General features: G+C 40.6%; 1 protein-coding gene across 6 annotated transcripts in view; it reads left to right on the top strand.

Annotated features, from left to right (window-relative positions):
* Window positions 1–17,552, top strand: part of LMBR1 (limb development membrane protein 1) — a 157,853-nt gene that overhangs the window by 87,616 nt on the left and 52,685 nt on the right. For all 6 annotated transcript variants that reach the window (XR_007121403.1, XM_047694411.1, XM_047694410.1 and 3 more), the window contains 4 exons: window positions 6,801–6,927; window positions 7,372–7,440; window positions 8,130–8,194; window positions 12,264–12,336. Coding sequence is in view for 5 of the 6 variants with exons in the window: in XM_047694411.1 (XP_047550367.1) it covers window positions 6,801–6,927; window positions 7,372–7,440; window positions 8,130–8,194; window positions 12,264–12,336 (334 nt within the window). In the remaining variant the exon portion in view is untranslated. The remainder of the gene's footprint in view (window positions 1–6,800; window positions 6,928–7,371; window positions 7,441–8,129; window positions 8,195–12,263; window positions 12,337–17,552) is intronic.

Below are 17,552 nucleotides of genomic sequence, written 5' to 3'. Positions count from 1 at the left end.
AATAATGTATGACATAGTATAAACATTCAAAAGTACTTGAAAGAGGTACAACTGTTGATAAGTTCAAGTTCTTATAGTTTGTGATCTTATATTCAGGAGACTTACTTTTTAAGATGAACAGTGGAAACCTTTTTCCTTTCTGACAATGGTCTGCCACTTTGTTATTTGCAGGGTATTTCGGTAAGTTACTCTGACATCTGGCACATCTTTTAGCTCAGCATATGCAAGAATAGAGTTGATAGGAACCTTCCCCTTGGGGCGTCCTAGCTCCTGATTCTGACTCTTAATGGAAAAATGAGCAGTAGGCATATTTTTTTGCTTATATGCTGTCCTGCTGGTGATTAATGGTAGTGATAAAAGCTCTCTCAATGCTTTCATTACTTGACAGACAGAATCACAAAAGTTTAAAAATCTTACACATTACATGCCACAAAGCCTGTACTTTTTAGGCTTTGTAATACTTTTATGATCTCAAGAAAGGTGGTAACCATAGTTTATGTATTTTTGGCACTTGTAGGAGCCGGTCAATTCTGAATTAACAGATGAAGTCTCCAGTTATTTATAGCCCCATTACCCCTCTTCTCTCTGTCCTAAAGTTGTTGACGATAAAAAAAAGGCTGCCACATTGCATTTAATGAAAGAATTTATGCTTTTCTATTGGTATTGCTAAAGTTCATAAATGTGACGCTTCAGTGATTTCAAGTTCGGCTGATTTTTACCTCATTTAATAAAAAAAAAAGAATATAATTAAAAGGAGAACATAACTGTCCTGGCCTCCTAGTGGAGTGAGTCAGAATAGCAGTGATTTCTTCCTACAGCAGTCATCCTCAGTATTTCACAAATAGGCATAATCCTATCCAGCAAACTTGATGACTTGCTCTGTGGCAGCCTTTTCTGTAAGTGTAATATTGCTAATTCACTCTTTTGTACTTAGACTGATAACTGAAAATGAGATTTCTTTTTGTGAGTTACTCCCTATTTTTCAAAAGAAGTATTGATAGTAAATTTTGAACAATTTATATGATTTGACTACAGAGGTCTTTTTTTGTTAAATGATTCTTATATGACTGCTAAGCATGTGAGGATACATTTTAGACATTTCTTCTTGATATTATTCAATATCTGAAATAGAAAAAGGCATCTTTTTGGAATTATGTAGCTTGTTTCTTTTTAGAAAAACTGTTCACATATAATTTTTTTTTAACAAAAAGGGATTTATTTGAAGACTTAATATGTCAGTGTATGGGAGTAAAAGTTTGGGTCTTGAACCTTAGTATCACTGTCAGATAGGTCATACGTAGGCTGCGTGTAATTTTTCTTAATGTAAACAGAAGGGGTGGTTTTTGAATTTAGTAGTAGATTCTATCTTTTTGACATTAATGCTAATGAAAATATTAAGTAGAGCAATAGCATGTTAAATGAGGTTACTTCAACAAAGCTATTTTTCAAATAATTTTATATCAAGGCTAAATTTAGAAAAATAACCAGAAAGTACTTCAGAGTACAGAGAGTACTTATATCAGATTTCGTTAGCAGCAGGGGGTTAATAATCTGCTCTGACCAATATGATAACCACTAGCCTTGTGTGGCTGTATAAATGTAAAAGAACTAAAATGACATAAAATTAAAAACTAGTTCTTCATTTATAGTAACGACATTTTAAGTGCTTGATAAACACATATGGCTAGTTGCTGTCTTCTTGGATAACATAGACTAGAACATTTCCATCATCACAGAAGGGTCTGTTGGACAGCACTTTTGTATGCTATTAAATCATAAATAATTTGCTTCATCTATAATTATTTTGTACACCATCTAAGAGTAAGAGAAAGAAGTAAGAAGAGTAAGTAAGAAAGAGTAAGAAGAAAGAGTAAGACCCAACTTTAAGGATATATATGTATAGCACCTCATTTGCTTAGAATGGTACTACTGAGACTTGTTGTTTATTTGTTGTTGCATTAATGCACCTGTTTCCCTGTTGCTGGCCTGTATTTCTGTTAGCAAGTTCTGACTGAGAGTGACATGATCAGAGTTGTGTTGCAGAGATTGCATTCCCACTGCAGTGTAGCAGGACGTCAGGCAGAGACACAAGAACTGGCTCTCGGACTACTAGCTAGCAAAGTAGGGAGTTGTCCAGGTGAGATAAATGTGGTGGCAGAAGGAGAAGTGGATAGAGTTAGTCATAATAACACAATAGAATCAGGAGGACTTGGTGTTTGAATAGATCAGGGTCCAAGTGTGAGTTTGTGTGTACGTGTGTGCAGGAGGGTGGGATGACAGGGATATTTGCAGCATCTGGAAAAAACAATGCAGTGGGTAATGGTGCCATCAGTTGGGTTATGTTAACACTGAAGGAGTGGGTTTAGGGGATAAAGTGGGAGTCTGACTTTAGAATTAAATTTAAGTACTTGTGAGATACTTGAGGGGAGGAGGCAGCTCAGATGTATGGGTCTTGGTCTCAGTGGCAAGATTTGGACGAAAGATACAAACTTCAGAGTCGTTGGTTAAATGAGGAGGCAAGATCACCTGGGGGAAGAACAGAGCAGTCTATCTGGTGTCTTCATCAGATGCACTCTCTTTGTCAGAATTAACTGAGGTGTCTTTGGGCTGGTTCTCAGGGATTGGCAAGCCCCTTGGTAATGCTGACGTGTGCCAAAGTTGGAGAAGCACCAATCCAGCATGTTGAAATGGTGAACATCTAAGCCTGAGCCATGGGAGAAGAGGGATCTGAGGTGTTTTCCTTTATGTAAAGAATGTAAGAAATAAGAACAGAGACGGAGAAACCAGAGGTAGGGAAAGGAAACTGAGGATGTGCAGTCCCTCCAGTTATATCCCACTAAGGAAGAGGTAAGGGCAGCTACAATTTGCTAGAAAGTAGGAGATGAGATTTAGGATCAAGGAGAATGGAAAACATTTAAAAATTGAGGGCATCATTAGTCAGCTAGAGATCAGCTTAAGTCGTGCCAGGTAACAGCAAAGGCCCACTTTGGAATGTAGTAGCACATGTTTCTCAAGATTTTGTAAATTTCTTTCATAGGACTGAGAATTCAGGGAGTGAGCCACCAGTAGAATTAAGGTAGTCTGGTAGAAATCAAAGGGACCAGGAATATATTAGAATTATTATTGGTCCTGAAGTATCATTTTAAGACACATTTCAGCATAGGGTACAGGCAAGTGAAAATAAGACTGGAGGAGTGGAGGTTATAATGATGAAGACCAGTGTAGGTTAGAGGACTGGAGATATTGGAGAGAAATATGGAGCAGTCCCACAGTCTTGAGTTCTTAGAGGTGAGTCTGAGAGACGAGGGAGTCAAGCTAGTGCATGTGCTGGGCTGTGGTAGCATGGAGGTTAAGTTCATTAGGAGCTTGTATGTTAATCATGATGGCAAGGGAATGATAAGAAATGCTTGTGTACCCGGTGTTGACATCATTAAGAAACTAGGATTGTTTCTTAAGGGTCCGTGAATAATAGGTAACAGAGATGGGAAGAAGTTGACAAGCTGGCACTAGGAGAAATAAATTTATTTTATTTATTATTATTATTATTAATTATATATTATTATTATATTAATAATATATATTAATAATATATATTATATTTATTATTATATATTATATATTATTTTTTTAAAATTAAAGATTCTTATTTATTTATTTGACAGAGATCACAAGTAGGCAGAGAGGCAGGCAGAAAGAGAGGAGGAAGCAGGCTCCCTGCTGAGCAGAGAGCCCGATGCGGGGCTCGATCCCAGGACCCTGAGGTCATGATCTGAGCCAAAGACAGAGGCTTAACCCATTGAGCCACCCAGGCGGCCCTAGGAGAAATAAATTTAATCCAGAAACACAAATGATAGGTGAACTCCAAAGCCTTGAACATTTTAAAAACAAAGACAGTAATTTGAGCCATTACAGTTAACCCTTATATTGTGCCTACTAAGCACCCAGCCTAATGGTTAAGCACGTTACTTATGTTAACTCATTTGATCCTTACAATGACCCCATAAGGTAGGGATAAACCTATTTTACAAATGCACAGAGGTCTAGAAGTTTGCCCAGTGTTACACAGGTGGTCAGTGATGGGATCAGGCTTTGAACCCAAGCAGTTTGCTGCTGGAGTCGGAGTCCTGAACCAGCTCCCTATATGGTCTCATAAACTAAACTTGGATATTTTAGAAGTTACTTTTCTGGGTGCCAATCTCTTAGAAGTAATTCTTTTAAGAAAAAAATTAAAAATTAAAAACAACATTAATTTGTTCTCATATTACTTAAAGTAATGCACATTCACACTCTAAAATTTTGAAAATACATAAAAGGACAAAGTACATAAGAAAAATACTTGCTGTAGTCATAGTTTTTATAGCTGGCCTTGTAGGGTGTGGTGTTACAGGAGCATGATGACACCCTCCTCTCTGGGAGAAGGGGCTGTGCCCAAGCTCCCCCTGCAGCTCAGCCTCTGAAGCATCAGCACATCAGGTCCTCGGGGGGCCCTTACTTCTCCCACCTGCCTACTGCTTGGGTAGAGCGTTCATTACTAGATCTTGGGAGTCTTCTTATTGCCCTTAACCCAACCTTGTGGGACCCTTATTTGCTCTTCTCTAGAAAACCATGTTAGCCACCTACCCTTGTTACCCAAAGCTGCCAGAATTGTAGAGGGTCTGAGATTTTACTATACTTGCAAGCTGACAATTAGTCTGGGTTCCTGCATGGTTGTTGTAGACACGAGACTCCTGATCAGAGACAAAGGACTTCATGACTCAGAACAGGTAAGCCATGAGCTTCCTGTTCCCCAGGACAAGCCCTCCTCCCACCAGCCTCATGGGGACATGCGGCTCTGGTGACGCCACTCCTGCTATGGGCTCAGGTCTTAGCTGAGCAATCTCAGACCTGGGAAACCCACACATGGGTTTCAAGCAAACTTGCCTGCCCTTTGCTCTGTGGGAAACAGACCTACTTCTGCTTCGGAGAGATACCGTCTCTGTTTTCCAAGAGTGTTTGCTATCCAGGCATCCTTAAAAGATAGTCCAGAGGCTCCTGGGTGGCTCAGTTGTTTAAGCATCTAGCTTGATTTCTGCTCAGGCTATGATCTCAGGGTCATGTATCCGAGCACCTATTCTTCTTATCCATGATAAGCTCTTCACATAATATTTGATGTGTAATAAGATTCTTGCTTACAAAAAAGGACTATTGCTCAGAAAGAGGGAAGGAAGGTAAAAGAAATTACTATTGAAAGGTGGCTACCTGGGCCACCTGGTTGGCTAACTTGATAGAGCAGGTGACTCTTCATCTCAAGAGTTGTGAGTTCAAGCCCCACACTGGGTGTGGCACCTACTTTAAGAAAAGAAAAAGAAAGGTGGCGGTCATGTTTTGGTATCCTAAGTGGCTTGAAGGTTGTGAAGTGCAGGTTGGAGAGTTCTTTGGGAGAGTCAGTGGGTTTTTCCAGAGCACGTTTGGGGACTTCATGTTTCGTCTCACTTGAGTCCTAACTACAGTTAGATCTGATGTGTTAAATAAAATACAAGCATCACTCACTCCAGTCTGCTGGCCTCCCTTCCTGTGAACACTTAAGGTTTGCTGACTCCACATTTGAGGACATCTTTGGACCTGCCCCGGGCAGCTCGGTGGTAAGCCTGGCCTGAGAGCGGCCCCTCCAGCACCCGGTCATGCTGGGGGCTGGGCTGCTCCGCCAGGGTGCAGTCGGGCCTTCTCCTCTGCATCTGACTGCGCACTGCGATTGACGTGCAGCCTCTCCAGTTAGCAAATAATATAGGGCGAAATTGAAGTAAGTGTGTTAGATCTTTATCACACAACTTCAACTATTTTTAATGTGGAAGGAAATATTACATGAGATGTTTATTGAGAGATAGATTTATTTCCAATTTTGTTTGTTGTATTAGATGTACATTAGTGCATTAGGGTATAAAACATCAATATGAGTCTTTGAATTTAGGTACAGATTCAGTCATTTAGTGACTTTTCAGGAATATGAGAAAGTTGTTTTTTATTCATTTGTTTGCCTTGTCCAATAGGTTTCAATGTTTCAAGCTTAGAAGCCTTGGTTTGGCTTGGTTTAGAAGACCTCTGGTTTGGCCCTGAGATCAGAATTTGTTTTATGTCTAAAACAAAACTGTGCATAAAGATGGTTTATTATATTCCGGGCACATGAAGTAATGATGGTTTTATCTAATGTGAAGAAAGAAGTGGTACATAATTGATAGCCGAGTGCTGCGCCTGGCCTTGGTTTCTGCTGCCGGCTTTGGGTGGGGAGTCCCTGGGCTGCAGAGCAGGGGATGCTGGCAGCTTTGGGGGTGAAGGGGAGGGGGTGCTGACAGCTGTGGGAGTGGAGGGGAGGGGGCACTGGTCCTTGTAGGGGTGGAGGTTAGGGGAGCGCTGGCAGCTATGCTGGGGGCCGTGGGAGTGGTGCTCGTGGCTGGCGCCCTGGGACCTGGGGTCCATGGGGTCCAGCGCTCCGATGGCTGCTTGGCCGCCAACCTTAATCATTCTTGATGCCCTCACTTAGAACTGCAGACAAAAATTCATCAACCTGCATTTTAAAATATGGTTCTAAAAAATGTTTTCACGAACTCTTTTTTTTTGGTTCTTTAAAGCTTGATGGTATTCTACATAATTTGGTAAAGCAAAGTCACTCTAAACCTGACACTGTAAAGCTGGAATTTTTTAATCTTGCTAATAAATACAAATTTCCTCCCTTTCCAAAGAATCTTTGTACTTTCATATAGATAGAAACCTAATTAATCATGAGATGAAATAAAATACAGTTAGATTTCCATTATGTTTTTCAGGGCATCCGAGCCCGCATTTTAGAAACTCTGGTCATGCTCGTCCTTCTTGCACTCCTTATCCTCGGGATAGTGTGGGTAGCCTCAGCGCTCGTTGACAAGGACGCGGCCAGCATGGAGTCTTTGTATGGTAAGCCAGCTTCTCTCTGGGACCTGAACTGGGCGTGGAATTACACACTCGCTTTCCTGAGTGTTTTAATAATTCTTTGTGTCGTTAGCCCTTGTTGCTAATTTACAGAGTTAACAAGTCTTTAGACATGTTTAGGAAAAGAAATGAGTGTTCATGTGTTTGCTGTATTGAGAATGAGCAAGCAGCTTTTACGATTTTTTGTTTGTTTCTCAGTTGGATTCTGTTCTTAAAATTCCATGGAGACTTTTTTTCTCCTCCAGACAGGTTTTGCAAAAGGGTTATTTCCTTTTCTTCTATTTTAGATCTATTTATTGTATAATTTAGAAATAATATGGCTTAGACTCAAATAGACAATTATGATGTTTATCAAACAATTTATAGTCAACCTGTATCTCAATGTACAATATTTTGGATTTACTAAAACATATGTGCATTTCTTTGCAGATCTCTGGGAGTTCTACCTACCCTATTTATATTCCTGTATATCTCTGATGGGATGTTTGTTACTTCTCTGTAAGTATTTTTCTGGCTTATTGTTGACAGGAGAATGGAGTTCTTTATTTTCGAAAATTATAGTAAGGTTTCCTAAAGAAATGTTTTTAAAGTTGGCCCTTCACTTTTTTAATGTTAAGATAAGTTTTGATAAACTGAAGCCATGAAATAAAACACACGTGTTGTTCTTTAAGGAAAGTCTCTCTTGTAGAGAGACGCACACACAGGCGCACACTCACTGAAAGCATTAGACTCTACTTTTGAATAGTAACGTATAATTCTGTGTGGTGAGTTTGTGGTCTTTGTTTCACATGTGTCCAGTTTTACTCGAGTCATCATAGCGTGTCTCAGGAATACTGTAAGCAAATAAATGTAGGTGTAAGGAGTGAAGATAATAGTTTGGTTCTCAACTCCCATCAGCACTTGAAATTTAATCTGCTCTTTAGTTGGTTTTCTTGAATTTCTTTTAAGTGAAAAGACTTACTCAACTGCTAGAGTCTTGCACATACTAAGCCTTCTTCAACCATCAGGTGTCTTTCCTCCTCTACCTGTCACCCCCCGTAGCTTTTTTATTGAGAAAGTGTCCCTTGACAAAACACTGACAGAATCTAAGTTTGAGGCAAGAGTTTTCTTAAAACGATAATCTTTGAGTCTGTTCTCTGTTTTGCACTAGCAATTTACCTGCCTCTTCTCTGTGATCTTTCCCGCAGTGTGTACCCCCGTTGGCCTTTCCCGCATGTTCACAGTGATGGGTCAGTTGCTGGTGAAGCCAACAGTAAGTGTGTCGTCTTGTTTGTGAAATAAATGTGTTTACATCTGAGCATCTTTTAGGTTGTGAATTAGCAATCAGAAACATTAGAATATTTCTGTGGGCTTGGGACCTTGTTATTGTTGCTTTTATTTTAATCTTCTTCATCTTTGGAAACCAAATTTGTTTTTGCTTTTAAAATACTAACTACAGACACTCAGGTGGAAATTCCTCTAGCAAATTTTATGACAAAACTTACAAACACTTACAGATATTTTAGGTGTCTGTTGTATCAGTAGTAACTCTGTTATGTTTCAGAATGTGCCACATATATTCCTTGATTAACAGACCAGTTATGTCTCTGAGGAGTGGGTGCATGTTCGTTTTGATTATACTTTTCAGTTTAATCTCAGAGTTACCATATATTCATTGTTATGTGGTTTTCAGTTGGCAGGAATCATAATGATTTGTTCCTAATTTCTTTGGCCTCTAGCTATTTTGTCAAATTATTTGCTCCCATGAAAATAATTCTTAGCTGCATTTAAGGAACTTGCCATTTATATTATTTTCATGGGTCCTCACTGCCTATAAACTCAGGTCTGAATGACTCACAACCTGTTCTCTATTCCACTGACCTCCAGCCTCTGCTCCCACCCCCTTGTCTGATTCCACACTCTCCAGCTGATGGGCTGTGCTCACAACGGGCTGTGTGCTGTCACTTCCAGGCATGTCTGGGGCTTTCTCCCATCAGGGCACCCTGCCTGCTTTGGCCACTTGATAGCCTCCTCAAGGCCTGGCTCTGATGTCGGCTGCATTCACTGCCTGTCTTTGAACCTTGCCTCATCTCTTCTTTTAAGTTGAAATAATCAAGCTCCTTTCTCCGCACCGCTCATATTCTCCTCTGTGTTTCATCGGTGGCACCTATCAAATTATTTTGGTTATATGTTTGTCTTTCCTGTCAGAGTGATTAATCAAGGAAAAATTTGAGGAAATATTGCAGTAGAGGTGTTCTTTCAGTAATGCATGCTTAATTTTGAGAGATTTAAAAAATAAAGGACAAATAATTTCTTCACATCTTTTTTTTTTAAATATGAAATACTATATGGACAAATTCCATAGCCTTATGGGTTTTTTTTTTTTTTAAGATTTTATTTATTTATTTGACAGACAGAGATCACAAGCAGGCAGAGAGGCAGGCAGAGAGAGAGAGGAGGAAGCAGGCTCCCCGCTGAGCAGAGAGCCCGATGCGGGGCTCGATCCCAGGAACCTGAGATCACGACCTGAGCCGAAGGCAGCGGCTTAACCCACTGAGCCACCCAGGCGCCCCTCTTCACATCTTTTTTAAAAATAAAATTGGATTATTTAACATTGCTACATAAATATATACATACTCAAATAAAACATGCTATCAAATCCTAAAATTCACTTTCCTCTGGAAGAGGTTTTTATGACACTGCATTCTTAATTTCTTCCTGATTCTCTGGCAGAGCTTTTTTTTTTTTTTTGCTTTTTTTTTTTTTGGTCTTTTTCTCTGTTTCTATTTTCTGGCCCCCTAAAGATAGGCATATGTTCTAAGTTCTGTCTTTGGTCTGACGTGGCTCTGCTCCGTTCTCCTGACCACCTCTGCCACTCTCACGACACTTCTATATGTGTAACTCTGGGGAGCAAAAGGCTCTGCAAACAAACCACACCACATGATAAATGCTGTCCCTGAGTACCCACGGAGCTGAGAGCTCAGCTCATAGAAAACCGAACTACTTACTTAGCGCCCTTCCCAAAGCTGATTTTTCTTCTAAAGTTGTCTCTTATTAACATTATTCTCAAAACTTTAGTTATCTTTGTCTCTTTTCTTTTTGCTAACACCCACTATTAATGATATTAAGTCAGTCTAGGCTCTATGTTTGTGATAAGTACTATATTTTACACACATTTCTCATTTAATCCTGCTAATAAACCCGTAAGTTAGGTGGTGGTCTTATTTTATCTGAATTATCTGTAGATCAGGGAGATTAAGTTGGTTGAACAAGATTTCAGATCAGTCTTGGTGGGGCGGGATTTGAACTCAGAGCCTGGTTTCAGACCCTGGACCACTGTTCTATTCTGTCAGAAGCTCCAGAGTACTTGAACCATGTTGTTGCTGAATGTACTTCACATCTCTTCACCTTTGTACTCTGCTTACAGTTTCTGATCCAGATGCCTTTCCCATTTTTAATAAATTAAGCTATCAGATAAGAGGCTACTATCATCAAAAACACTTGGCAAAACTTTTTTCTTCCCACCTAGAAGTTGGGGATCTTTTCTTCCTCTGAGCTTTTGTAATGTTTTATTTTTGAGTTACGACAGGTATTTTAACCCTGTAATTACTTTTTTTGAGTTCATTCTGTCTCTCCTGGACACTAGAATGTAAGCTGTTTGAGGTCAAGGACTGTCTTTGACTCCTATTTAGGTCCCCATCAGCTCAGAGTGGTGAAGAGTGTGGGCTTCAAAAGGCAGATAACTTTTCTTTGCCAAACCCTGTTTCTTGGCATATTATAAGACGGGGAAGACAACAGTCTGATTTTCATTGGATTGTTGTAGAATCAAGCGGATGGGGCGTATAAGCATTTAACACAAATATCTGTGTGCCCCTCATTGTCGCTCACTTGTATGAAGACAGACCCATAGTGTAAGTCACTAATAGACAGTGTGCATTGTAAGAGGAAATCTTTTTGTATGGGCTCGACCTTAAGAAAAGTAAAAACTGGATTATGATCCAAACAGTAGAAATGGTGAGAACATTGATTGGAAAGAAGCTTGATATCATGACCCACAAAGGTATGGCCCCTGCCTGCCTTAGGCTCGGAGCCTGTCTTGGATTAACTCAGCTCAGTCTGCTGCCTGCACCAGTGCTGTACATCTGCCCAGGCCTTCCCACTTTGGACTGGCGCATCGTCTCCTGGGGTTGGCCCTCACTGGCGGCCTGCTGACATGGGTCACCCCGTCCTTTTCTCCTAGGTCTGTCAGCTTTTGTTCTTGTTTATTTGTGTGTTATTATTTATTCATATTTTATTATTTTATTTTGCTATGAGTGCTAGGCCTATTGATAATAAGGGATTATCCATATTTATTGAAATACTAGGAATTACTAGATTGCTCTAAATAAATTTTATAGAAATTAGGCACCTAATTAGATACCTAGGAGTTGCATGCTTTGAGACTCCTTTCTATGACCTCATCGGGAAGCTGAAAGGCTACACATGTATAGGGTTTCCACCTTTTGCTTTGTCCATCAGCTTCTCATAGTTTATTGTTTTGCTGGGAAGAAGTGGTTTGGGTTTGAATGATATTAAATATGTCAGCTTTGGCCTTCTTTCAGATTTTCCCCAGAGCTAGGAATATATTTAGGATCATTTCAAGAAGGATAGCTATGTTAACAAAGCTAGAATTAAACATATTTTAGGTTTTATCAGTTGTGAAGATAGTGCAGATAATAGCCTATATAATGGGTGATTGATTAGTGGTTCTTGTTTTTTACTAGTGTTGTATGGCAGGGTAGTGAGTGGAGTATACACAAACACAGTATTTCTCTAGGGTTCTGTCTACAGAATGATTTTGATAATACCAGTAGTCATAATTTGCAGGAAATTTTTAGTGTATACAGATGATATAAGTGGAAGGTATTGCATGGTGGTTACTGAGTTTATAGGTCTCTTGTGTTAAATATTTTACAGGTAAATATAAATGAGAAACCAGCGTTGGACGGAGTGATCTATCCTTCTTGCTCTAAAATATTGGTTTGGGTGTGAGATTGTACTGAGTCTTTTAGATGTTGAGAATTCATGCGCTTGTTTGTCACTGAGAGAGCTGCAGTGTTCTTTAACCCTTTGCATTTAAGTATATGTAGATTTTCGAATAGTCACCTTTTGATGTGTTTAGTCATATGCTAAAATATTATTTTTCCTTAACTTATAAATAGAATAGTGGGAGTATTTTTATTTTAAATTCCTAATGATTTTGAATCTAAATTCGGTCTAAATCATAGACAGAATAGCCTACCGCTCTCACAAACACTAGTTCTGTAACGTGCATTAGTCAATGGTTTGATCTTTGAATTTAGATTCTTGAAGACCTGGATGAACAGATTTATATTATTACCCTAGAGGAGGAAGCACTCCAGAGACGACTAAATGGTATGTATGTATTCTGTGGTTAGAGCTCAATAAAAAATTATTTAATTCAGAAAAAGACAGCTAATTGAGGGGGAAAAATACAGGACTCTTAGCACATTGTGCTGAGTTACCAGGTCAAGACGTAAGAGTAACATGTGAACGTCTCAGGTGAGGACAGTTTTGCTAAAGACTAGTGGTGCTGTGGTCAAGTACCCGTCTTTCCCTATAGCTGTGATTAGGTGGAATTTAGCAAGGCCCGTTCGGTTCTGAGACACTGACCACGAAGGTATCCACCTTTAGTGCTGTGTATTTTAAACATGACGACTTAGTTACTAAGGTTTTGCAAATTTGCATGTTTTCTTAGTGACTTTAACGTCTCTATTTCATTTCTTTCCTGTTGAAGTCTTAAGATCAAAAGTAGTCTGTCTCTTCGCTACTAGGTACCAAATTTGACTGTCTCAGTTGCGCTTAGGAGCTCTGTTGTTATTTGGGAATTCTGTTCATTGTCAACTGTGATAACCATGTAAGCATGTCAAAGATCTCAAGGTTTAATTTTTATTTACTCATCCTTTTGGCTTCAAATGAAGAACCAGTGAAAAAAAGAGTAATGACGTAGTTTAACAAAGAAATGATATAGTTTGGGTAAATTTTCTATTTTACTTAAATGCTTTTTACTTTGCACTCTCTTCTCCTGTGTGGTAGTTGTTTTTTTCTTTAACGTTGAAAACCAGTCCCAAGATCAGATTACTAGGAGCTAACTGTATTTCAGGGTCATAATTAAAGAGCAGGTATAAAATGAAAGGTTACTTTAATTAGGAAATAGAAATAGATCTACTTTCTTTAGTTACAAATAGTGAATTTAAATCATCAACTCAAAAGTGTTGCTAACATTTAGATCTTTATTCTTAGATCAAAGAATTTCAGATTTTATCTATTTTAGAGAATTCTTGGCAATAATATTGTTTCCTTTGGTACCAATAACTGTTAGACCGGAACTACATGTATCTTTTTTTCTTCTAATGTATATTAAAGCTATTTTAATATTTAAGCCTATTTTATTTCAGAATTACTTTTCTCAATACTGTCAGCTTTATAAAATTTCATTAAAGTAGTACGTATTATAATAAATTTGCCTTACTCAGGTAATCGTGCTAACATGTGATAAATACGCCTGAATTGTCCCGCCGCTGCCTGCACTGTGCAGTTGTGCTTCAGCCTGAAGCAGGTGGCCCTTCTGTCTGTACAGATCAGGAGGCTGAGAACTAGGAAGGGTAAAAGATAGTGCCCCTTGGCGGCACTTGGGCAGCTCAGTTGGTTAAACGTTCAACTTTTGATCTCAGCTCAGGTCTTGATCTCAGGGTTGTGGGTTCGGGCCCCACAGTAGACTCCACGCTGGATGTGGAACCTATTTAAATAAAAAAAAAAATACAGTGCCCTATCAGTTAAAGAATTTTAGTTAAAACTAAACCAAAAATACAGCCTTTTCTCACTTTTTACTTCAGGAAAAAGTCCCCCTAGAATCTTTTTTTTTTTTTTTTAAGATATTATTCATTTATTTGACAGACAGATCACAAGTAGGCAGAGAGGCAGGCAGAGATAGAGAGAGGAGGAAGCAGGCTCCCTGGTGAGCAGAGAGCCCGATGTGGGGCTCAATCCCAGGATCCTGAGATCATGACCTGAGCCGAAGGCAGAGGCCCAACCCACTGAGCCACCCAGGCGCCCCCCTAGAATCTTTTTTTGATCCTTTGACTTCTCAAATGCAAAAATGGATCATTATAGCTAAAGAAACTAAAAAAGAAGTAGTTGCCAGAAGGCTAAGTATATTACAAATTGAAGCCAAACCCAAGTAAACAGAATACCCTGACTAGCACAGAAATATAATATGGAGAGGATTAAGCATTATATGATAGCTAATGCTAAGTATAATTTTGGTTTCTACCATTTCGGTAAGCTATGCACCATTTCTAAGTGCTCTGTTGGTAGGCTGTTAAATTCTTTCTACTGACACTCTTTAATGATATGTTGGAATAGTTGCTGTAGTGTTATAATTTGCTCCTTGTTAGCACTGTGGACTGTTTCAGGTGGAAAACAACAGGCTTGTAACGCAGATGGTTCTATAGTAAAGCGTCCCACTCTTGATCTCAGTTCAGGTCTTGATCTCAGGGTCCTGAGTTTAAGCCCTATGTTGGGCTCCACACTGGGCATGGAACCTACTTAAAAAAGTATAGCTCATAGAAGGTAAGTAGTGGGAATCATCCCTATGGGTTTTATTAAATCTAGTATTATGCCAAATGTATTTTGTTTTAACAGTTATTTTGCATTTTAAAAATTTTTCTTAAAAAGTGAATTTAAAATAGTTTTTATTGTGGGCTCTATTTTTCCTTAAAGATTTTATTTATTTATTCGAGATAGACCATGTGTGTACAAGCAGGGGAGGGGAGGGGTAGAGGGAGAGGGAAAAGCAGACTCCCCTCTGAGCAGGGAGTCCAACGTGGGCTCGATCCCAGGACCCTGGGGTCGTGATCTGAGCCAAAGGCAGATGCTGAACTGACTGCATCACCCTGACATCCTATATTCTGGGCTATTGAAAAGAAATACAGAATAATAAGAGTAAAAGATTAAAAAATTTTTACAGCAGTGATTTACTTCAGAATTCCTGGTGGTAGTTTGCTAGTGGCCCTTGAGTGTGCTTTTCTTGGTTTGTGTGGGGATGTGTGATGCATATCACAGGAGCCTTTGGCACATTGGCATGGTTTGCTCTGAGCTCAGCTTCACAGTCATCGAAAAAACATAACACTTTTTTTTTCTTGGAGATGTATACCTTGTTATGGTAGTTATTACATTACTGGAGTTGAATTTCCGTGCATGGTTTTTAAAGTATCAGTGTAGCTTTTTGATGGGATGCTTGCCTGTGGCTTTTCCATTGTTCCTGTTTATCGCTTGTTGGTGCTAGTTTTGTTCTTACTAATGTTTGTATTACTTCAGAAAATTTGTTAATAAAATAAAGCTAACCTATATATTCGTGTACTATAAGTCACTGTTTGAAGAAGCCATCCTGTTAGCGGTCTGCATGGCTTCTTCTCCCCCTTTTCGGTTTGCTGCTCATCTTCTTCAAGGCGCCAGACCTTGAGCAGATGAATTTAAATTCTGAGTCTCAAGATCACAGATGAGTTGGCTGAAGAAGAGAAAAACAAGGGCAAAGATCTATAAGATTTTATCCAGAACCAGAATACTTGAAAACAAGAGAAATCGTTGGTGGGAGTCGTGTGTATTCCTGGACCGGAGGGAGCCCCAGATCTCTAGCTGTCTGGTGCAGACAGCCCTCCCTAGTGTCCACATCCCCATGGCAGGAGCGAGATCTCAGGACTCCGCACTGTCCTTGTGAGGCTCTGCTCCTCTCGTCCCCCGCACACAACCTTCTTTGCTGTCTGCCTTGAGGCGAGGAGGAGTAGTGCTTGCATCCTGCCCTCCCCCCTTTCTGCAGTCGGCGTAAGGAGCCCAGAATATCTAAGACCCTGGCATCTCAGATGGGCCTCGAATCTCTCTGTGTCGCATTTCTGACCTGATTTCCCACTGTCGTGAGCTCCTGAAACTCTGCTTATACCATGTGGGACCACGCAGGCCTCAGAGCTGCTGGCTCACGGCAGCAGAGGCACCCAGACCCTCAGTCTTCTCCCTCTTGCTGGAAGAAACTTGGCTCTCCCAGCACACACGGCTTCTCAGTCCCTCCAGATGGTAGCTCTGTTCTCGCCCACATCCTCCACTCCACTCCTCCAGGAGCTTAGGCAGGCCTCCTCTCATTCTCTTCTGCTGCTTTCACACACTTTGAGTCTCATGTCATTAGATCGTGACCCGATTACTTCTCCCTTTTCCCTTCAGCCCTCTCCGTCCGGACAGTTCCTCTTCTGTCCTTAAGGTTTTAGTTCTTGTTCATGATCATTCTTTCTGCCACTCTTCCTGTCACAACTGGTGATTTCAGCGTCTGCGTGGATGACCTTTCCAGGCTGCTTGGCCATCCACAGACCTCTCCCTTAATGGTCTTCCTCGGCCGCTTGCTGCCTGGGGCCACAGCGCAGGCCCGTCACTAGCGCTGACAAGTTCTCGTGCCGTCTCAGCCGTCAGTCACCCTGCTTTCCAGCTCGCTGCCTGAGGTGTGCCATGCCCTATGGTTCTTCATGCCATCTGTCCGTCTTGATGGTTTTTTACTGCCTTTTCTCCCTCGCTTCCTTCAGACCCTTGATGCCTCACATGGTTTAAATTCCTGGGCTGTCGTTTGACTCAGTGCCCTACTCTCTCAGTTCCCTTCCCTCTCTGCTTCGCTGAACTCTAGCCGTGGTCATAGCCAGCTCCTGGTGTTGTCAGCACGCACACCTATTCAGCTGCCTGCCTGGCCTTTCCTAAATGTATGATGGTGTGTCAGACGTACTTTACATTCCCCTGGAGTTATTTTATATCTTCTTTTTCCTCAAGACTTCTTCATCATCAGTCTCAGCCGATGGCCTTGCTTCCTCGTTTCTTGAGAAAAATAGAAGCAAGCATGCTGAGATGTTCACAGGCTTTTTCCTTCATATTGATTCGCCTACCTGCTGCTCCCTCCACACATGCCGCCTTTCTATGATGGTGTGACTGGACTGTCCATGCTTCTGGTGAAGTTCAGCCCTCCCCCCGTGCACTGGGTTCAGTCCCTTCTCCCTGATTCAAGGACACACTGATGGCCGTTGTACTGTCTCTCTGATGTAACCAACCTTTCTCCAATTGGATCATTTCCTTCAGCATAGAATATGCTATAATTTTCCTCAGTAGAATGAACAAATGGAAGGAAGGAAGGGAGGAAGGAAGGAAGGGAAGAAGGAAGGAAAAGAAAGGAAAGAAGGAAATGAAATCAGTCTGTCTTGACTTCCTACCCCTTCTGGCTTATCATCTCATTGCTTTGCTTGTCTTGATAGCAGAACTCTGGGGGCTCCGCAGTTCCATTGCCGTGCTCCACATTGGGTTTTGGTGCCGCTCTCGCCTCCACTGCTGTACCGACAGTGCTGTTGTCAAGTTGGCTAGTGACCTCGGCGTCCTCAGCCACCCTCCTCATTCCACTTGGTTTTTCAGTTCACTACACTTTCCTTGTTCTTTTACTTAAGGAGCTACTGCTTCTCAAAAAACTGCTGGTTTTTCCCTGTGTCCGTAGCTGCTTCTCACTGGAACACCTCATACCTCAGTCCTTAAACTCTTCTCTTGTTTGTTTA

Source organism: Lutra lutra, chromosome 11 (genome assembly GCF_902655055.1).
Source record: "Lutra lutra chromosome 11, mLutLut1.2, whole genome shotgun sequence".
NCBI lineage: Eukaryota > Metazoa > Chordata > Mammalia > Carnivora > Mustelidae > Lutra > Lutra lutra.
Note: the sequence above shows the minus strand (reverse complement) of the source record. Positions and strands in the feature narration are given on the sequence as shown.